At 39.1% G+C, this 23269-nt stretch overlaps 2 protein-coding genes across 3 annotated transcripts; one reads left to right on the top strand and one right to left on the bottom strand.

The window, feature by feature from the left end:
* Positions 1-191: 191 nt before the first annotated feature.
* Positions 192-5255, top strand: LOC149731868 (uncharacterized). The gene is made up of 5 exons (XM_089884910.1): positions 192-2386; positions 2787-2890; positions 2977-3095; positions 3288-3463; positions 3763-5255. Exons 1-5 carry the CDS (start codon positions 2212-2214, stop codon positions 4227-4229), a joined length of 1041 nt encoding a protein of 346 aa, XP_089741036.1. The 5' UTR covers positions 192-2211; the 3' UTR covers positions 4230-5255.
* LOC149731867 (uromodulin-like) lies at positions 5077-18281 on the bottom strand. Of its 2 annotated transcripts, none has more exons than XM_089884904.1 (9): positions 18126-18281; positions 12576-12634; positions 11925-12112; positions 10655-10836; positions 10140-10270; positions 9689-9803; positions 6558-6729; positions 6242-6461; positions 5077-5951 (listed from the first exon to the last, which is right to left on the bottom strand). In XM_089884904.1, the coding sequence occupies exons 2-9, from the start codon at positions 12628-12630 to the stop codon at positions 5779-5781; spliced, it is 1236 nt and encodes a 411-aa protein (XP_089741030.1). In that variant the 5' UTR covers positions 12631-12634; positions 18126-18281; the 3' UTR covers positions 5077-5778. The 2 variants fall into 2 exon arrangements, with proteins under 2 accessions (XP_089741030.1, XP_089741031.1); XM_089884905.1 differs by having other exon boundaries at positions 12576-12631.
* Positions 18282-23269: the final 4988 nt, after the last annotated feature.

Below are 23269 nucleotides of genomic sequence, written 5' to 3'. Positions count from 1 at the left end.
TGCAGAATGACTGTAACGCCGAAAATTATCGATTCGCGTCTCTTGATCCAGGTGCTGCATTACTCCACATAGCAACTTTTTTGATTGGCTTTCACTGGAAACTAATTGAGCCGAAGCGGAAAATTCTATATTGATTTATGCCGCAAAAAAAACAAAAAGAAAAGCTGTCCTGGTATGTAAATAAGAAAAAAGTTGACCATACGATTGCGTTTAAATCTTCGTTAAGCCAGCACTCTGCGTAAGACAGGGCCAGCTTCGAAACTGGGTTTCGCTTTTATTTTGTGCAATTATCACATTATTTAACTGAGAGTAATTAAGATGTGTGAAGAATTGTTTTATTTATTGCATATAGCCATACGAAATATAGAGGGAAGATATACAGCATATAGTACTGTGAAGTATGATACAGATAAGCCTACCGTTAGCACATAAAACTCTATACTTCCTTATCGTCTTTTACGTCATTAACAACGCTCTTTTGGAGTCGTGAGGATACAGTTATAGTTCTGTATAGATTTTTGTTTACTAGTAATGGGACAACAAAAAGGAATGAAAACATTAACCATCCCGCCCCAACCTACTGGTTACCCCGGCGCCGTGGCGTAGTGGTTAGCGCGCCTGCCTCTAACCCAGAGGTAATGGGTTCAAGGCTCGTCGCTGCTACCATTGTGGGCGTATGTGTCCTTGGGCAAGACACTTAACGGCAATTGCTCCAACCCAGTGGTCACCAATGGGTTGTCCAAATTATCAGCCATACATAAAAATGAAAAAAATCCAAAAAAAATAATCACCCACAAAGTAACATACTTGGTAACTCGTAAGCTGGCGCGAGGTGCACACCCGTGTTATAACGACTGTCGTTTTCCGGCCACGCGAGGATAAAGTAAGTTACATTCATTCATACTGTGTGTGTTAAAAAATACAACATGTTTCCCTTTTTTATGCGGAGATGCGCGTTTAGAGGTAAATTACAGTAGGCATTGGCTCTTATGCTGTTGGTGGCGGCAGTTAGGTCGAAATAACGAGACGTATTCCAAAGGGCTTGGGTGCATTATAATATCTGCGGTCGAATACATTGTATAAGTAGAAAAAAACGTGTTGCGGTTCTCCCTGTGGTATAGCGGTTACTGAAAGCAGCTGCTTTCCAAAAAGTGCATTAGGGTCGCGGTTAGATGTGTTAAATAAGACACCTCTGCTTAAGGTCGGGCGAAATTGGCAGCGAACAAAGATAGCTGTATACATGGCCTATATGTTTTACGCAGAGTGGCCATTTCGTCGGTGCATTTACGCACTTGCAATATTTAGAATTCGAGATAAGCGCCCGCATGACTGTAAGTTATTTAAAGCTGGTACTTTGTAAGTCTATGAGAGCAAGATAAAAGCGGTGCTACATGGGTTGTAGGTGTGTGAGAATTGGGAGCTGTATGAGGCCTTTGGAAAATGTACAGGTGCATAAATTAAGAGAACAAGACGAAAAGTAAATTTCTTATTGTGGACAAACTTCGCTTTTAGGCGAACATATGTCGCCCTGAAATTCAATCATTGGACATTCCGTCGTTTATCTTGTTTCGTAAAATCATTACAACGATTTTTAAATGGTTGTTAAAAGTGTAAACTGTGTGCTTCAGGTGATTAGTCAGGGTGGAACGTTTTTTTGGTCAAGCTGTTCGATTTATTGTTCGTTTTGTAATTTGCATGCAAAGGAATATACAAATACAATAGGTGGCATTTCGTCTATTAAGTACTGTTGGGTAAGATGGGACACCTTTAGCACATAGTATCCAAAAACCCTGATCGTGTTTTAAACAATAAACAGCAGTTTTCGTGAAGATAAGGTTTTAGAATATTTTGTATGTTACTTGTTTACCACCAAATAAGACGAGAAAATAAAAAAGGTGTCCCATCTCCCCAACCCTATCTATATTTTACGAGTTTTTGTCTTTGTGAAACGGGTAATATATTTTTTTAGCAATCAGTTGCTTCTCGTGACTTTGTACACGTGCATATTGATTCAGTAAGGTTTCAACATAGTTGCAAGAAGGCGAAGGCGATTAAAACCAACACCGGCTGTCGAAAAAAATCAATGACCGCAATGAGCTTGAACTAACAATGCCAAATTTATTTACTTCATGCAGCGCCTTATACAATAGGAAATATTTCAAAACGTAAATTATTTTGTTAAGATTTGTTTAGTTTCAAATTAGTTATTACATGGCTACTCCGTCACAACGCACATTTCGGCCAAGTTACAGGAATCCTAACGGAGATATTCAGTTCGAAAACAAAACGGCGAGTGCTGCTCGCTCAAGAGATCAACTTATCACCTGCATGCTTATTTTAAGCTTAAGTCTCGCCGCACTCTCATCTAGTTTTACGATTCATTTAGGTAAGTGGCATACAACACCCCATAGCCAGTTATTATTTCGGTGTCACCGGCTAGACAATTGTAACAGCCGGACATGAATTTGAGAAAAACAACTTAAAGCGATTCCAATTTGCTTATCAGATAATGATTTTTAAAGTGAAACATTCAATGTACACCAAACCATACCCGTTTCAAATTACAAGGACACTATGCATATCAAATTACACTATAGTGTTGCAGCTGTACTTAGAGTAATTGTAGTGTACGTTTTGTACGTTTGACCTGTATGAAGTATGGTATATTCGGTAAAATTTCCAGCACTAATATGCGGGTGTGATTATCGATCATAGCTTATGGAATTAAATGTGCAGGGCCAAACACTATAATGAATAATTAACGCAACCCCTGTCCCGTTTTTCAGCGATAGAGAATTACAAGCGGATGCTCGAGAACAAGGAGCTACTGATGAAAATAGATTTGCTGAATAAGGAAGTCTTCAACCCTGAAAAATTAACCGCAGCAAACGTAATGGCTTATACGTGGCAATCTTTTTTTATTAGAGTGGCTCGGATCACATCCGTGTGGTTTTAAAATAGAATTATATCTAACAGGCCATCAATGATACGTCGACAGCGAGCTGGCACCCTGTTAAGGAGACACCTAAGCAGACAACGGATTCGCTATCTGATGCTGAAGTGACCAATGGAACAAAAGCGAAATTCAAATGCTGGTAGGACATGAAGTCTTATGGGACGGCGTTAGGGGTTAGAGCCAACGCAATGTACTGCTGACGACTCGCTGTTACGCGTTCACGACTTTTGTGTCCATCTGTTTTAGCGTAGTGACACATCTCAAACAGGCGAGATTGTACATCGATTTTTGCCACTGAATTATGCATGCGTCAATAACTAACGTTTTACAGCGACAATGCGCAAACGAAGACAACTCTCTACCCACATCGCTACTACGTGGCAAAGTTTCGCGAGATTGGGGATTCGCTGCGGGAATTTCAAAGCGGCCAGAGATTTCTAAGACAGCAAATTCACCAACGTTTAGGAGCACTGGATCGTCAATACATGGGCATCGTCAGAAACATGGGTAAAATGGCTTTCATATTCGATAAATTATAAAGTTGACCGCGCTGGTGGAAAGACTATAAATAATCTTAACTTTTGTCAAGCGGGCCACCTTAAAATTTAGTATTGTGGAGTAAGATTGGGTGTCGTTAACACATAAATCCTTTATTTCCGAATCGTAGTTTAAACATTTAATAAGGCTCTTGTGAGTGGGTTGTGTAAATTTGTAAATACCCTTTTGTTAACTACCAAATGAGACGAGATAAAAAATCAAAACTCGTCTCATCTTACCCCGCCCTACCATAGTTTTCAATTTTTCAGAATATCACGTTGCTTTCCATGCAATTTTGGGACAAGATTTCTCGCCGGGTCCCACAGGCGAGATCATTCGCTTCGATCAGATCACCATGAATGACGGGGGCGGATTCGAATCGGGTTATTTCAGGTCACCGGTGACGGGACTTTATCTGGTTACAGCCCACATCCTCTTGCTAAAGCGAGATGCGCGTGACAGCCTACCGCGCATCAACGTCGTTCTTCGCAAGAACCACAGGCCGTACGCGTCGCTAATAAGACAGAACTTTGGCGGGATTAATCCAAACGGTACAGTTTACCACACAGGGGGTGTATATGACGCATTGGTACCGTATGTGGATATCATCAAGCTTTCCGCTGGCGACGTCATTGACTTGTTCGTGGATGGAGCTTCGCGGTGGAGCGTAGCTGGACCCCGTAACCTTTACCGCAGCGAGTTCGCGGGCGTTTTACTTCGCAAGAAACTGACTTAGCTTCCCACGCGGGAGCGTTAATGCTTCATGCTGGTCGATAGATGACGTGAACAACGCGTTCCGAGTGACAGGAATGAAATCAAAACACCCCAAGCATACTTAAAACAAATACGCCGTGGCGAAGAAACGTCAACTCAATTTAGAAAGTTCTTCACCGACTTTTTAAACATTTTTTCGTGTAATATTGCGAACACTGTGTAAGGACTACAATAAAAATATTTTACGCGTAACATGTGAAATGTTTTAACGTACCAGATATATGCTGTTCTACATCAAAACAAAGTTGAACTACAATAGTTATTAATATCACTTTCATAAAGGTTTTTACTGCTATACGAAATACCACGAAAGATTGTTTTTTATCAGCATTTTACGCACACTGTCATAGCTCTTTGGTGTCACCTAACGGTCAATAAAAATAATGTAAGAAAGCAGAACGAGTTTTGTAACCAAGTTATTACACGAACTATGTAAATTTAGGTAGTGTACTTTTAAACTGCACAATTGTTTGTAGTGTTGCAAATTAGGAAAACTAAAAGGTTTTATTTAACCGGAGTATTTTCATTTTTTATAACAAACCTAAAACAGTTTAGTGTTCTGGACATTTAGTATAAAATGTACCAAAGTCAATGAAATTTAAGCGTCGACCCAATAATTCTTGCTTAGAGCGAACAATTTCTAGAAGATTGAGATTTATGGAGAGTAACAACACAGATAGGACAGTTTTGCGGTGACCTACCCTGCCCTGGGGCGCACGCAAAGACTTCGTGGAAAAGAACAGACTTGAATTGTTCGGTAGTATTGTGCGTGGCGATCGTGCCACGTCACTGGAAATCTTTTAAACGACTGCAAGCACATGCTTTTATTGGCCAAATGCGAATGGTTAGTTCACAGCAAGAAAACTACAACTGTTGTTAATAACCTGTATTACCGGGAATACAATATGCCAGAGTTGAGGTTTGTACAACACATTATTTCCTATTGGGTGGCAAAACACCACACATGTGCGTTCAGCACTTTTACCAAGACAACAAGAAATATATAGCAGGGTGGGGGAAGACGGGGCACTTTTAGCAAATAACATCCAAAAATTGTGTTGGTGTTTTAAACAATTAACAACGGTCCATATAGGAGTCGTGGGGATACGGTTTTATAATTCTTATGTGTTTACCACCGAATGTGAGCAGAAAATAAAGATAAGCGTGCCCCATCTTCCCCCACCATACTACACCAAAGCGCAGCGAGAATATGCAAGCATAACAATGAACTATGAACCGCATTAAACGTAACAGCGGACCAGCCTATGGTACAGCAACCTCAAAAAGATGGGTTGCCGGCAGAAAGCCTTAAAGCAATATTTTCAAAGCTGGTGGGATGAACTCAGCCGACCGTGTTGACGCAAGTGGTGGTATAAAGGGCTGTTATCACGAATCACATTAAAAATCTTAAAGGTTTAAGCCCGTAGAGTTGAGTTAAAGCTCTTTGGTACGCGTGTAATGTTTATATATAAGCAAAGACCGCAATCGCGCCGCATCAAAATGAGTTTGGTTTAAGCAACATAGGACTTGTTGGAGTTGCCAGCGAGGTCGAACCCGGTGTTGGATGTTCGGCCACGAATGCGCATGATGACAACAATGATCGCCAACATCACGCAGATGAGTGCCAAACCTCCAAGGACCGAAACCAGGATCACGGTATGACCAGATGACCATCCTAAGTTGTCTGTAATATGCACACATTAGCACCAATATTTGGTGAAGTACTACTGTATATGTATATATATATAGATAATATAGTTTAGTATACACTGTATGAAACGGGATGATGTAGATACGGCTTGAAAGCACCTACCACCTGCAATTCTTCAACAAAGTCGTGGACAAAGCCGAGTGTTGGAGATTCACAAGTGGTTGCGCTAACAGCCAGATTCCGGCAACTCATGATCACTGGTGAGCGGCCAATAGGCTGACTCTACGTTGCATTATATGCTGTAAGATGCTATGAACGCTTACTTGTCTGGTGAGTTGGGGTGTTGGTTAGAAGTATTGGGTGTGGCTCACGGTTCGGGCCTTGATTCTCGTAGGTGGTTCTGGTCTCGTTTTGTGGAACGGTCTCAACGATAAGTCTTGTGATTGGACCTACGGTGATGACGTGGGGACTGGTATGGTCTGCTGGTCCCCATATTGGTCGGCCTTCGTTATCAACGGAACGCCGTCTTCGCTTGGCGCAAGTCTACAACGAAATGCAGGGATTAAAATAAAGTTAATTGATTTTAAATACATTTAAGCCATGAAGCATGAAGTTCAATCTTATAAAGGTTAAACGTACCGGTTCGCAGTTTCGGTTGATGCAAATTTGAAGGTTGCAGTGAAGCCATACGTTCTCGAAGCTGGGATCGTTGCCGACAAACTTGAACACCGGGCTGTTCCACATACCCTGGTGGCTCACTCCATTCTGTGTTACACGAACAGCCCCATCGCCAGAGGAAGCAACAGCACAACTAGAAATTACAATACAAGTTTAAATAACTAAACCTGTATCCTACAACGTAGAAGAATGCTACCAAATGCACTCACTCTGTTCAACTCGTAGTTTTGATTTCATTTTCTAATCCACAGCTATAACAAACCAAATCACACTGGTTTCAAAATCGCCACGTTTCAACTGAGACAGAAAAACACAAATGCCACGAAACTGCTGGTGAACTGCGCCGTAATTTGGATACTCGGAGCAAGGAGACGCAGCATATTTCATTCACTTTGCGTTTTTCCCTACCTACCGCCGGAGGAGCGCGGCGCGAGGAGTCAAGAAAGAAACAAGATAATAAGCGAAAAATCTTTCGCGCATTTACCGGGAATGGCCGGCGGGCTGGCGCGCCGTGAGACTAACAATTATAGGAGCAGTCAGTAATTAACTACTCGCAAGAAAAACTAAAGAGAACAAGTCCTGAATTTTGATTGGTTCAGGAGGCCGATTACTTTGAGCCGCATTGGCCCGGGGCGTATCACCGTCACGAGGTGTCAGCATCCAATGAAAATCTAAGCACGCCTTGTTTTCTGGCTGTTTGGATATTTTTGAAATTTCGAAATACCGGTTATTACCGCACCAACGTCTTCGATCGACGGCAACCGTTGTCGCCCTGGGCGTACAGGATGATCGTTATCCATGCATTTCTATATTTGGTCGAAGCTAACCAACTTCGTCACGATTATAGTTACGATGGTACAATCGTGCAACTCTTTAAGCGGCTTATCAGGTCCCATATCTACAATGTGTCATACAATGTCCTATAAACTGATATAAACTTGGACAGTTTGACACAAGCCAAGCGAGGTCATGTTTAAAGTCAAATATGCTTGCTTTTTTACGCGGCAGGCATAGAGGTATCTGTAAATCCATACAAAGATTTTCATTTGATTTGTACCCCTGCCGCGAACTCACGACATACAGGTAAACATACAAGACGTTTTTTTACCAAAAACAGGCGTCTTACAGAAAACAATAACTTATTAACATGTGTTGGACCAACTACAGTATATTTAGGACGATATCAAATGTTTTAGATATATTTGCCCGCAAGTTTTAAAAAGCTCAAAACTATATGATGTCACTGTAGTAAAAATGAGGCAATGTTTGTTATGGCCATATTCAAAGACTGCTTATTTTGATTTCTGAAGTCGATGGTGGTTTATAGACAACGATCGAAAATGGGTTTATCAGAACATCAAGCCTTGAAACGCTGCTTTATATGGAGCTTGTACACGTATGTTGGTGTTTTCAAACTAGTTTTAGGACGAATGTGGCTATTATATGAATTCGCATTTAAAAAGTTAAGTTACAATATATATGCAGCAATTTCATTTGTTTAAGAAAACGCTCTTGTGAAATTATTCGCAAAATACTCAGCAATTTAACTATTTATGAAGATTGCCCGTTATCTGTAAGAGTTAAGTCGCCCGCGGCTGTTTACTGAAAATTACACGGAAAAGCCGTTGGTGAGAAAGCCGCATCTGAAGTAGCATGGAATTCACTGAATGCCAAACATGCAACATAAACGTGAGAAATAACATCGAAATATAACGAAGCCTTTCTACGAGTGTGGTTGCGGATGTTGTATATTACAAGATCATCCCTCCATGGCGACTTATCTTAAGCAAAGTCGTACACCGTTAAGACTATGTGTTTGCTATTGTAAAAACAAACGATTGAGATTATTTGGTCTTGTTCTTTACACAAATACATTTGAGAAAAGAGATATGACTTAGTTTATAATTTGCTAGGTAAACGCAAAACGTGGTGATATATATGATAGGTCCTTGCGGTTTAAAACGCATGTTTCAACTTTGAGGCGAATAAAACACACATTTTCTGGTCAGTTTCAATGAAAACATGACAGCTCATATTTAAAAAAATAGTTAACCGCATCGACGGAAAACCAAAGTATCGGTCACACATTACGCAAGCTAAACAACTCTATTGATATGGGTTTAGAAAGTTGGGGTATGATGGTACATGTTTTCATTCACTTTTATCGTCCAATTGACTATTTATTATAAATAATATTTACAGTATTATACAACTGTGTCCCAACGATTCTGACGAGCGTGAATACTTTTTGTAAAAACACGCTTAGAAAATATAGGATAATATGCGCTAACGGTATCCATCTTACCCCACAGTGCTATAACCCGCACTGTACATGAGTCAGTCCGCCTGCATTTGAGTCATGTTTATAATGTTTGTTTAAATTGCTTTGAAGGTGTTATCTTTGCAGTTTAGGTAAGAGTAAAAGCATTTCAATTTGTCGCACTGTTTATATTCAAAAGGAATCGTTGCGTATTTTCTTAACCTTAACTTTAGTTCTATCGTAATTTGTTCAGAGCGTCTGAGATATAGATTAGAATGAGTTATACAGCCCAAGGCTACTACGAGTTAAGTTAAAAATCTAAAGCCACGAAACAAACCTGCAAGCTACGACTTAATAAAATGTTGCGCCAACTACCGATTGTTTAAATTTGTTTAACGCACACGAGGTGTCGCGCAGGAGTGTTTCGACAAAATATGATCAGTTTTAAATTAGAAATACTTTTAAGCTGTATATTGGTTGTTTAGTTAGTTTAAGAAAACGTGAAAACAATGTTGTTGCGATTATTTACAAAACAAAATCAAAGCGGTGACTGTCGTTTTATAATTTCTACACACACTTCTATATAAAATATAAAACGTCTTCGCGATTCGACAGCCTGTATAACTAAGTTTCACCAAATCACTCATTCCGTTTACACGAAGGAACCTTTCAAGTGGGTCAATGGACAAACATGTTTATATATTACCAAAGAAAAGAGCTCTGGTACAGCGATACTATGAATGGCTTATTAAACATGTGTATATAATCGTATATATATATAAGTTTATATATATACTAACTGTTATTCCAAGTTTATAAAACGAATGCTTACCCTTCTTGGACCAGTGGGTATTGTGGCGATGCGCCTGGACTGTCAGAAACCGTACCCCAGCACTCTTTCATGAGGAGGTATACGTCACTGCTGACGTCACCGATCAGAGTAACACCTAAAAGAATTTCACGGTTAAAAAATGAATTTCTGTAATTTTGAAACAAACAGTGTAAAATATATATACCAATATCACGGTCCATTTATGTATGACATATATTTTCGGATTAAACCTTCAACTCAGCAGCAATCAGTAATGGTTTGTGCAAATTATCAGCAATACATAAAAAAAGTCATCAACAAAGTTACACATATGTGGTAACCTGTAAGCGGGCAGAAGGTTTATGAACAGACACCTGTGTCATTTAGACCGTCGGTCATGCGAAGATAAAGTATGTTACAATCATTTATCACCTATGTAGAATAGTACAGGAATTAGTAGTAGACTACATACCGACGTAAAGGGTTTCCTCGGGTTCCATAACGGGCGGGCTGGAATATGCAGTAAGATAAGTGTTGTCTGTGTAGAGAGCCATGGCGGCACGGAACTCACCAATGCCAAAGGCATCGGGAATTTGAATGGGACTGCAAGAAAAAATGAGTTAAGAATTTATTGTCCGCACGTGGTCGCTGTTAAGCATAAACTAAAAAGTTTAAACTGTGCTTTCTGACTACGTTTTAATAATCATAATTTTGTTGTTGTTTATAAATTGAGTATCTGGTTATAACATTTTTAGGTAAGTTTGAAAACACCATATTGTCAATGTGTGGTTGATTTTATTTCGTATATAAGGTACTTAAAAACAAGTATTTTGTTTATATGTGTATAAGATGTTTAAAAAACAAAACAAAGGTTTTTGCTTTTATGTGTAAATTATTTGAAAATAAGTGCATAAAGTTCGCGGGTCGAAAAACATATCATGACAGTTATGGTTTGTAAACCAATAAACAAATGAATATTCCACTTACATTATTGTGATGTTTGGGATAAACATGGTGCTCACATTCAAGTCAATTCTGTAAGTACATTTGATAAATGCACTGAGCACTTTCTCGTTTGCTTGCGGTCCAACTACGACTCCATACGGAAATGTAGGTCCGGTGTCAACGGTGGAAATGGAGTTGGTGAAAACAACGTGAGTGTCGTTTGCCTAAAGAAGAAGTTATTGGTTGTTAAAGTTTTGTATTTATAAATAACAAGCCTAGTAAGGGAAGGTTGTTGCTCCAACCCAGTGGTTACTTATGGGTTGTCTCAGCCATACATTACGAAAAAAACACACAAAAAAAACTCAAAAAAATAACTGCCTAGAAAGTCACATACGTGGTGAGCAAGTGGGCACGAGGATTTGTTAAACAGAACACCCGTGTTATACTGGCTGTCGTTACTCCGCCATGCATGGATAAAACACGTTACAATTTTTCAGCTTTTTTGGCAAGCTAATGTAAATTTGCAAAAAAATGAGTCCAAACAATTTTGTTGCGACAGTTTATGAAATTGTATGAAATATTGGAATAACCAATGTCGCTGCATATTTATATTACTGTAACGATTCCGGTGCGTAACTGCATATTATTTCTTATGTAGTTTGAAAGCCATATTTCCCCAATCATATATATATGAAAACCAGAAAATAAAATTTATCTGAGAACTAAATAAATAAACGTTTCAGCTGCAGCGCATTGCAGAGTTGTGCAAAAGTTTAATTAAGTACGAGCTGCACAACTTATAAGCGTTTGTTTATTGTGGTAGCCATGACAACCATGTACACAAACGAGGACAGCACCCGCAGAATATTGGCTGACGCCCTGGTTCGCACCCGATGTATTTCAGCGCGTATCTCCATTATTCATTGCGATGAAAATATAATGGCATGCCAGCTCATCCATATTTCATAGCCTTCTCCGCGCTTATTACAGAGGAACGTTTAGCATGCGAAAATTAAACCTAATTTAGGTCATGTCGACCTTTTAAGGGCAAATTCTTTGAGGTTGTTATGCAAATTGGAAAGCCCACAGAGTCGATTTTTTTTAAATAACAGCATTTATAGTTTGAGCAGCTGTATCTGTATGAGATAACAACAACGTCTTCACCTTATATGGAACCAATCACATATACGGATGACCCGTAAGCACCATCGGTCAGAGATGTTAATAAATATTTCAAACTAACGTAAACAAGAGCGGCTCCTTTACGACAACCCGCAAAAGCAAGCAAGAGCCATCAGCATATAAGTATTACCGTGAGATGAGTGCCGCAGCTACTGAGGGGCGAAATAACTTTAACAAAGAAAAGTTCTTCCTCAGAGTCAAATGGGCATTGTCGGTCGTTGAGATGCACGTCTTCCTTCGTGTAGCCGGCCGACGTCACCACTTCTTTTTGGATCTTCGCGGTTATGGACGCCTGAGAGCAAACTACCTGGACCACATCTGTAAAAACGGTGACCGGTGATTAGAATTCATCTAATACGCATGTGTGAGAGATCATACACGTGTTATATGGGCGTGATTTGGACTTGAAGTGTTCTATATTTGGATAACATACGTCAGTCCCAAATGCAGAAATTGATGCGAACAAGCACGGCCTGGAGATATCTCCAATAAAGTTAAATATATAACCACAAAACTACAAGGAACGACTATTTCTTAAAATATTTTGTTATACTTCTGCTACCAGGCATAACGTAAATATTCTTTTAACGGGTCTTATCGGTTATATGAAAAACGTAGTGTATTTCCAACGTTTACTAGCCCACCATTTAGCGAGACTTCATGAGGGACAAATATCCCACTGCGATTTTTATACCAGGTGAGTCGGTGAATAATTATTTACTTCTTACGATGGTAAAAACGTACAAAATAAATTATACTTTGAATATTTTAGAGGTTTTACCTTGTGCTATGGCGGCTGCCGCGAGCATTCCTAAGATTAAGAATACGCTCTTCATTCTGCTGGAAAGAAGAGAAAACATTTCAGCACATTTTTTATATAAAATAGTTTAAAAAGGGTTTTGTGAAAACACAAGCACTTTTAGTATGGTTGGATGTATTGATTAAGCTTAGACATGAACTTATACCGATAGCTTGGATATTTGGATTTTTCGGCATTTTTCTGAAATTGCCAGGTCGGATGATTAATAAGCACTTCGGCAGATGCAAGACCGCAAACGTCACTGGAAAGTGACGTCGAAAAATGACATAGCGTTTTAGAATAGGCCTAAACCCAGTTTTCGGAAAACTCGTGAACGACTGTTATTGCCCGCTACGCCAGAATAAAAAAGTTATACATTCATTCACTTCTTGGAAATTTTCACGCAAACTTAAATATTAATAGGGTGGGGGAAGATGGAACACCTTTTCTTTTCCATTTCCACGTCTCATTTGGTGGTAGACAAAGAACATTCAAAGAATTATAAAACTGTATCTTCACGGCTTCTCCATATAGACTGTTGTTAATTGGATATTTGCACAATATGTAACAAAGGTGTCCCATCTTACCCACCCCCTAACTATGCTTTATCGTTTCTCATTACCATTCACGCCTATGCAATGTAACATGTGACTAATATGTGAAAATAAACTCAAGGTATATCTCAGGCTTTCATCTCGCTGATCAAAGAAGTCGTTGACAGGCAATTGTTTCATTGGAAAGTTGATATGCTAGCTCGGGGCACAAGGCGGTTAACTAATGCTTCGAAATCCTATAGATTACGTTAAAGTTTTCAATTTATGTGTATATACATGTGTTTCCCATTATGGCCTAGACGATGGCTCAAGCCCTTGCCTTCGGGATTAAAGATTATACCTCAAAACATAACACCGAAAACTAAACATATGTAAGGGAAACTTATATTTAATGCAACCTTTGCATTTATGTTAACTTGTCGTAAGGAACTTTGTTTATGTAATCTACCCAGCTGTTATAATGGCCTACATTGTAATAGCGTTTTTTTCCCCGAAATTTTCATAGTTGACTTTCGGAAACTCCATACGAGTTGTCAATATGTATTCGCATAACAAACATTTATCTGCGGGAATCAGGAGTTAATGAGTTCGACCTTTTTACCCGGGGTCAATACACAAGGTGTAGCCAGCAGACATGTTTGGTATTTCGACATAGAAAATTAATAATGCGACAGGCATTGTTTTATTTGCTGCTATCTATAATCAGCCAGAATTCCGACTTTAAAAGTCTGTCACCTGTACATATTCGCGATAGGTTAAAACGGCTTGAATTCGTTATGAAGACATATCATAAGCTTATATTCTGCGTATTAAACAATACAAATAGGATTTTCACAGCTGTCAAAACACGAGTACGATATGTGTACCAAACATGTGCGAATACAATACAACGATTGTAGACATTGCGCCGCAACTAATTAAGCCGATAGTGCGAAAATGCGTGCCGAAACCACCAGCTTAAGTTTCAAGCCGAATCGACCGAAGATTTAGAGTCTTGTGGAATACAAGTTTCGTTGACGTTAATTATCAGATTCTGTGTCAGAATAATACGATTAAAAAGTTACATTCCGTGCGCATTATAATTAATATCGTTTTAATTAATACAAAGTCGCGCGTATTTATTCGAAAAGTCACTTGCTGGTCTTATATAACCAAACTAAGAAAAACTTACAAAACAAAAAAATCGCATTAATGACAGCTGTGCTGCAACTAAGTGCTTATAAATGCGATGCGGAATCCGATAAGAAAATTTAAAAGAGTGAATATGTCTATATGTTTAAACGACGCCTAAATCAGTTACAAGGTAAACGGCGCAACCCAACGGCCAAAACGACAGCTGTTCTTAAACTTTTAGCGTTTTTTTTTTGCTAAGGTTATATTGACCCATATAAAGTAATGAAATTTATAAAATCGAAAGTATTTGTTTACGTATGCTTATATCAACATTAATTTTAAATTAATAGTTAAGACACTTAACACACACAGAGTCGTATAAATACAATCACCCTCTTATATATCATACTCGCTTGAGTATAATTAAAGCTAATTAAGCCAATGATACGCCTACCCATCTCAGTCAATTTAATGCGTTTTATTTGCCGTAAATCGTGCGCAGTTTTAATATAAACGTGTACGACGCACGAGTGTATAAATAACTATTGAAATTCACGGTAAGACTCCATTTACAATGCTGTAATGCCGTATATATACGCAATAAATTCAATGAGACATTCTGTTTCAAATGGCCCTTAAATTCTACACGTCATGGGACACGTGTATGTGTTTAAACAACACAATTTGGTTTAAGTAGAACAAAATCGCCACAATTTAAGCATTATCTCATGTCTTATATTATTTTATTCTTTATTTTTTAAAACTAAATATATGAGCTCTTATACGCAATACAGTCACAGAATTTAAACCCCGGGAATTCCTCGTTAAAGCCATCCAGCTGTATTTAAATTAGATGATTACAATTTTTCTGTTCAACATACGCTGTTGTTTATTAGCAAAGAGACAAGTAACGTCGCTGATTAATTTTGTGGCTGCTAAAAAATGGCATATAGTCAAAAAGCAGTCGTGAGAAATCGCGACCGCGTAATTTGCGAACTAACAAAAATCTAACGCGGTTTGCTCCGTCTTGAGAACTAAATCGTCCTGTTAGATCTAAAGTTGATTAGAAGCTTCATTTGCACGAAAAGCTTCGTCAGAAAGTTTAAATATTATCAACCAGGTCATGCCTTGTCAGCGAAGATGGTTATATATTTATATTGGCATTGATACGAATCTATGCACCCTGTTGAACGAAATATTTTGTATAGTCAGATATCATACCGCCTGGGTAGCAATGTATTTTGTTGTTTTCGAGACTTTCATCATAGGGTAGCATACAATGCATTAAGTTGAAGCAAATTTTAATTTTTTCCTAAAAATGCTGGAATGAATTATTAAAGTCGACCACTCGCACTTCCCTTCTCGCAAATGCCAAGTTTGCATTAAGATAAGCATTATGTTGAAGTTTGCTGTAGACAACTGTGTCCTTACACCTTTTAATACAACGCGCAGGACAGGAGGGCTTTTAACACCGTGTCCGGACACTGTTTGGGAGCAAAACGTAGAACCAAGAACACCGTTTTGTGGCGAATATTGCACGCAGAAATCACGGCGAAAATAAATGTTTTATGTGGATGAGGTGTGTGCAAGTAAGTTCAACCACAAACAGTAAAATCCCGTTTTCTCTGGCGTCGTAGCAAAGTGATTTACACTGTAAACCAAACTTTACAAAGAAATTAAAAAAAAAATCCTAAAAAGAATCACCCACAAAGTTACATTTGTGGTAACTCGTTATCAAGCACGAGGTGTATGAAACAGGACACCCGTGTTTTAACGACTGTCTTTTACCCCCCACGCAAGTAGAGATACATTTATTCACTTTTTCTAGAAACAGTAATGATGCCACAAACTTGACCCCTTTTTATCACGACGGCGCAATTTTAAAATCAATGTCTGTCATGCTAAGAAGAGTCGGGCGGTTAAAACAGTGAAAAATCTCAACCACGCCCGAAATCATCTTTTGTGATGCGATTGAAACCTGATCGCAAAATTGCGTGCCGACAATTTACGGAATTGTATCCAATTTACGACGACAGTGGCCCTATTTATTTTTATACGCAAAGAATAGGTGACCGATGTGATGCACATACGGCACATGAGCCCTAAGGTTATCGCTCGTTAATATCTCGGTTCAAGGAAATAGCAGCGACCGGTATCGTGTCTTTCCCACTTCCCCGATTTTTATCGCAAACAAGGTTAGAGTTTTTTATGGGGGTGATAAATCGAAGGGTTATATACGGCTGTCTGAAGACAGTTTGCTGCCGTGACCCGCGAGGTAGAAACTCTTACGTAGATTTGTGCTTTACAAATTAAACTTTTGTGCGACGCTATATATGAGTTTACGCGATTCTGAGAAGACCCGATTTTCCACCGTGAATTTACCTCTGAGCTCTTAGAAGCGATACATATTTTCAGAAGTAGATTCTATTGACACTTTATACAAACGGGGCTTTTATATAGTAGGGTGGGGGAAGATGGGACACCTTAACCACATAATATCCAAATATCCTGTGTTTTAAACAATTAACAACGGTCATATAGGAGTCGCGAGGGTTTTATAATTCTTTAAATGTTTTATGTTTATTACTACCAAATGGAACGGAAAAACAATGTAAGACGGTGCCACATTATCTTCTCCCACCCTATACTGTAAGAATTTGAATGTAGTTTTTCAAAATTACAAAAGTGCCGGTATGAAAATTCGCGACGGCGAAATTTTTAATAGTTCCATTAAGTGGTCTAATGACGCAAGTACACGAGTAGTTGGTGCTCTGATGAGCTTTGTACTGATGTAAACTTTTAATTGCTATCGCCGATGAACTTGTAATGCCTCTACACGGACGAGGATAATGGCAAATTGACTTGGTATACTGACTCCAGCACTCAGCGGTCATGACCGTTCACAAAATTATAAATCCCCTAATGTTCTAATTTCGGACACCGCCTTGGCGGGCACCGTGTTTTTTTAAAAACGCCCCCGGAATTCCATATTTTTGTCCGAAAAAATAACGGCCATTTTCAACATGGAATTTTAAATGAGCAAAATTGTTTCTGTCACCACTTTCTTGGCCGAATCCGAATTCCTCTAAGGTTTTATCTAAAACCTGTTTTCAGTTCCCGCAAAAAAACGAGACCATTTTGTGCTTTAAATCTGAAGCCCTTTCTTCAGTATATAAAGCGAAATATTTGATTGACACCTCAGTATAACATATAACTACATTATTAAACACAATTCTAGAAACCGATCGCGCATGGGGCCGTGTCGGGTTACAGATTGGGGATTATAGTGTGGCCATTTTCGCATTTACATGCGCAGTCGATTTCAAAAGATTACAATGACAGCAGTGACGCGCGAATAAATTGTTTTTCTTGCCGTCAAATTTGACCAAACAAAAACAAGATAAAGTAAAATCCCTCGTTAACTCATATCCAGGTGCGGTCTGTAACTCCGTTTAAGGATCCAACCCATACAGAATAATATCAGCTATATTGCAAACTTAAAACATTTTGATTTTGCACTATATTCTAAACATGAAACGTAAATTTTCCTTTTTTATAGGCGTGGTTTATTGATTTTCGTTTAATCGCTGTGTTCCTTAATTTTACATATAGAAATAAATGTACTTTTCTCTACGGTTATCAAAAAGGAAAACCTGTTGAGGTGTACCGATCAAAGTGAATCATGGTTTTTCCGGTTGGAATAAAACGAACTACGCTTCCGTTATCGAAAAAGAACAAACGTTAAAGTATACCTACTACATGAAATCATGTTTTTCTGGTTTAAGTATCAGAGTTAGAAGGTAACTGTTTAAAACGTTAAGCTAACATGGTGTATGCTTAAATAGTTAATCACTAGTTCACTCACATTAGTAGTTGTCTTCGTTCTCAAAAGATTTTCTTCGATGGGAAGTGAGAGGTTAGAACACGTCGCAACAATTCAATTCAATCACTTTATACCACTTATACACAACTATATTTCAGCTGTATATTGAAAAGGCTGCAAATAGAATGTATTAAGATACATTATATCAGTAACACAATAAAAAATCAAACTCTGACGGGTACGAACATTCTAAAACTGTGGGATATTCTGTTACGGCTTGGGCTCGCGAATTTGGTCTTAATATTGGAGTCTTAAGGAGATTTCGTGCTGAGGCGCATGTAGAAAAAATAGCTCGTTTTCGCAATTAAGCCTACCTACTGTTTAGCATACCACGTGGGCTTTAATTATTAGGTCATAATGGTCGAGAGCATACGTCAACGATCCGCCCACAGATGTCAGCCGACGAGTGCCGGAATTCCGAAATTATCACGTATTTATTGCCAGAATCGAAGGACGTTTTTAAAACGCAAAATATCTTCGATCTTCAAGTACTATTTCTGCAATGAATATTTTATGCACGCATTTCAAAGACCTAATTTAGATTCCTGGCTATAGCGCGTATACCTGTTTCTTCGTCTAAGACAGCAATTCGTATATCTATCGATTTTAAAACTGGTATATTTCGGTATAGACAATTTCCTTTACACAATACGCGCTGTTAAAGTTACAAACAAACTGCGAAGTATCAACTGTAGTTACACCACTGTGGTACATGTGCCCTGCTACCAATTCCCTGACGTGGACTTGTCGAATACGTGTACCAAGTTGCAAAGTTTAGAAGTGACGAGGAGGCAGCTGTAAACAAAGCGGCGAAAACTACTCTTTCAACCTGCGTGTCAGCGGCCGCGACGAGACATCGGTTTTGTTTATTGAGATCGTTAATACTTTGTCGCCGTTCACTTGAATCTGGTTACAAGACACGTACGCACCGAAACAATGCGTGTGAATTTTGCGCACGTATTTACAACTCATAGAAACGCATTTCCGAAGAGTTTTTCGGGATTGATAACGGTACCGATGCACTGCACGGACGCTACGGTTGTTTTGATAACTTTATGAGTCGGAATTATAAAGTCCCCTATCTTATCATTAAAGCTGTGGTTAGTTTTTTTCGATCTGAGAAAAATTTGCCTCCTGTCAGGTCGACTGCTCTGCCTAAATGGGTAAACGGAAACTACAAGACGCTAGGGCAACCTGGCCGTTTCTTCTTCTTCTTGTGCATTTCCCCTGCGTGTTCTTATTACGACGAAGGCGAGGCGTCGGTCACGTGACCTTGGAGCTGCCCTGCGGCTGGCAACAAAATGGCGTCGACCGATTAATTCGGGGTTTGAGTGGTCGCAATATCAGGTGCTGTTCAATTAGCGACGTCCATTACCGCAGCGAGAACCGGACTCGGCCGTATTTGCAAAGGAAACCGGAATCCCCATTGGAACGTTACTTTTCAACTTCTGGTTTCTGAATCGTCGGTTTCTCAAGTGTTGTCTCTGCCAGGAGCGTCATTTCACGTCCATTACGGCAAATGTACAATTTCCAAGTTCCATAAAGCATGCTTACATCTCAATTAAAAACGTAATGACAGCAATTTGCATAAAACACTGGGTAGTGGGCCAGGATTTTCAACTTTTACGCGATAAACGAACTCCACAAATTATTCTACACACAAATTATTCTACAGACCAAGCATACGGTAAAATTCGTGGGCTTTCATATTAATTTTTAAACCGCTGTTTCATTGTGGACATCACCTGCCTCCCCTGATAAGCCATCGTTGCCTATAGAAACGTTTGATAACTAATTTTATATTCCTCTTAAAACCATCGGCGTTTTACCCGGCGCATACATTATGCATGGTCGCATATTATACCACGTAGAGACGAAGTTATATAGCAAAATTTGCCCGTGAAAAAAACTCCGTTCTCAAAGTCGTGACTGAACGAAAGGCCACGATTGGATCCGCAACGTTTCTTGATCTGTTTATCAGTTTGCATCCGAACCAAAGGATTCCGTTAACACTTGTTGTGATTTTCCACTAAAACCTTTAGCCTTTAATCTCTCCACGGCTAATTGGAGTCAATACTGTTTCATGATCGACGATCTGCTATTACTTTGCGGCGCTGGGTCCGTGGAACAAGCGTGTCCGTATAATAATTGGCCGTAAAGTTCATCGGTCTATAATGAATATAACAGGTAGCGCATCTGGTGGCGACGTATACTGATCGCAATTAACCGGAATTAAATGTAGCCGTAAGCGCGGGCAGTTCGCTGCAAAAACAAACGTCCAGTTACAGACCATCACTGTTCAATTTATACCATATAAGAGAAATTAGATACACGGCGAGGCAATTTATAATAACCGCAACACGCCAATGAAAATAAATCCGCACGACAAAAACGTATATACAACATTTGTCAGTGTTGTTTATACCAATTGTTCCGGGCAGGGGAGCGATGTTTTACACGCAGTATACATGTATATCCCGGAGCGTATATGCATGTACGGATGATTATATATAGATTTAAACTAATGCTGATTAACTAGCAACACCACCAGCGCAATCGTTCTAATCTAGATAGACACATCATATACAAAGTTGATGGTGTATATAGGGTTGAAGCTTACGGTTACCCTTTTTGGATTCGCTATTTCCAAATCTGCGGGTGACACGGTAATTATGATGACCGCGATAATACACAACGTGCAGAAAAGTTTTTCCGACCCTAAGATAACACCACGGTGACTGTAGCAGCATAAATACATGACCTCAACGTTAAATATAATTTGTTCATTATGACAAAAGGTGTGTTTATATCTCTTAAGGCCAAGCGAGTCCACTTGAACCCGGGCGCCGCCACCTTATTGTCCACTACAAATACGTCATTCACATTAAAATTGTTGACGTCATCAACTTGAAATCTCGTTTGTCTAATTAAGCCACTTAAGGTTGATTACCAAGCTACGTAATACATTAAGATGGCTTTACAATACGAAATCCGTGACGACATTGTATTAAGTCAGACTCACCTACCAGTTGATCCACGAGTGTAGAATATCATACGGCATTTAAAGCTCGTGAGTTTTCCGGCTTTTCTGGTTGCTGGTTTGCAAATAGAACCACATCGGCCATGTCACAGGTTGTAATTTCACATGCAGACCGACAATCAGTAACAGCTGACCGGAAAAACAAAGACGGATTCAGATTTAGAAGACCCTGAAATTTAAACAAACACGAGTTAAAAACCTCTGGAATGCCATTTTGAAATTCATTCACGAACCATATATGTTAACTTGTAAGATATATCTAAACGTAAGGTCTATCAGCGTATTAAGGATGCTGTGTGCTGAAGAACGGTGTACGAAATACTGTATAATACTGGGGGGTAAGATGGGACACCTTTGGCACAATTTATCCAAATATCCTGAACGTGTTTTAAACAATGAACAACGGTCTATGGGACCCGCGAGGATATGGTTTTATAATTCTTTAATGTTCTTTGTTTACTATTAAACGAGACGAGAAAATAGAACGAAAAGGTGTCCCATCTTCCCCCACCCCACTATATTTTATGTTACAACAACGGTTTATAAAATACACAGTGCTATGTGCTAACGGTTGGTGGAATACAGTACAGCAACATTGCATTCCTTTTTGCCTTTAAAGGTTTTCACAGAAATCATGAGCTGTTGCATACGTCATGATTTGATTGTATGATAAAAACTTGGTCCAGGTGCGGTTTGTGGTTGGTCGAAAATGTCAGGTGGTTAAAGATTAGGTTTGATGCCTTTGATGTCATAACGCGTTGAATTCCGTAGCTAGCGTGGAAGTACGAATTAAGACGTCACTTTTTGGTCCAGGTACAAACTCATCGGTCAGCACATTACTGGTACAATTTACAACTAACACCGCAAAACACGAAAAGTATCGAAAAACATGAAATAGCGAACCGTGGCAAAGACTCTTTAAAATCAACAAGCAATAAGTTCATGAATGAACGGTCGTTTTCTAATTGCCGAACTTTATTGGAATGGTTATTGCGAAGACAAAACTGTGCAAATAGTCGAATAAACGTTTATGTGTATCAGCCCCAAGGCAAATTGAGGTGCCAATTCGTCTGTATCTGATTACCTAATTGACTTGCTTATTCTTGGTAAGATCTCAGCTGTTTTTATGTGCGGCTGTTTTTATGCCAATGAAATACTCAATGCTAATTATGTCGAAATTATGGTCATATATTAAACTACAAAAGCGAAATCAAAGTTACATCGTTTTTAACTCTGCCCACATCACCAAAGATGGTTTTTAGCTTTTTAATCAAAACGTTTGAGATGAAAATTGTATCATAGAGATATGGTCTATCATAACTGTATCAAAACTGACAAGAAATCTCTGATTTATACATTAAATTAAAGTGACAGCTTTGTTATTTTCTCCAATTAACTTGTATATAAAACTAAAATTTGGTATGGGTTGATTTTGAAAACGTATCGCAGTCTGGAGGTCGTGGGAAAATGAGCTGCAAGAAATCCACTTCTCATGACGACTGTTCTCGCTGTGTAGTTTGATGCGCGATGAGTTGTACGTGACGTCATGTTAGTAAATAAATACGAACAACAACCCGTGTCTTGTTGAAAGCAAGTTTCAGGTCGTTTGGTTCGAAGTTTATGAACTCACAACAAATATACTGCACGTATTGGGCAAAGGATCAACCGTAATCTATACTGACATGAAATTAACTCTACGTGGAAGACAGGGTTTTAAAGTGTTGGTGTCCTTAATTTAAAGATTTGATTGCAGGGCACGCCGGGCGAACGGATTCGTGCGGTATGCGTGTAACTGAAGTCTTGAAAAATCAAAATTATAATAGGGATGTTTTGTAAGTGGCTCGATTTTGCTGCAGCGGTTAGACCGGTTTTAGCTATATACGAGTAAAACTTCAATGGGAACAGATTGATTGCAGCGACATTTTCTCTTGTCTTATCTGCAGCTTGAATCATTATCTAATTCCCCACAATCTGCTTTGACATTTTCGGCGCCTGTATTCCCGTCAAACCGAACCGTAAGTTTAGATTTGGTGCACCGAAATTGCCGTTGAAAGGTGGGGGCAGTTAAAGAACGCGTGGGCCGCTG

Source organism: Ciona robusta, chromosome 9, assembly GCF_009617815.1.
Source record: "Ciona robusta chromosome 9, ASM961781v2".
NCBI lineage: Eukaryota > Metazoa > Chordata > Ascidiacea > Phlebobranchia > Cionidae > Ciona > Ciona robusta.
Note: the sequence above shows the minus strand (reverse complement) of the source record. Positions and strands in the feature narration are given on the sequence as shown.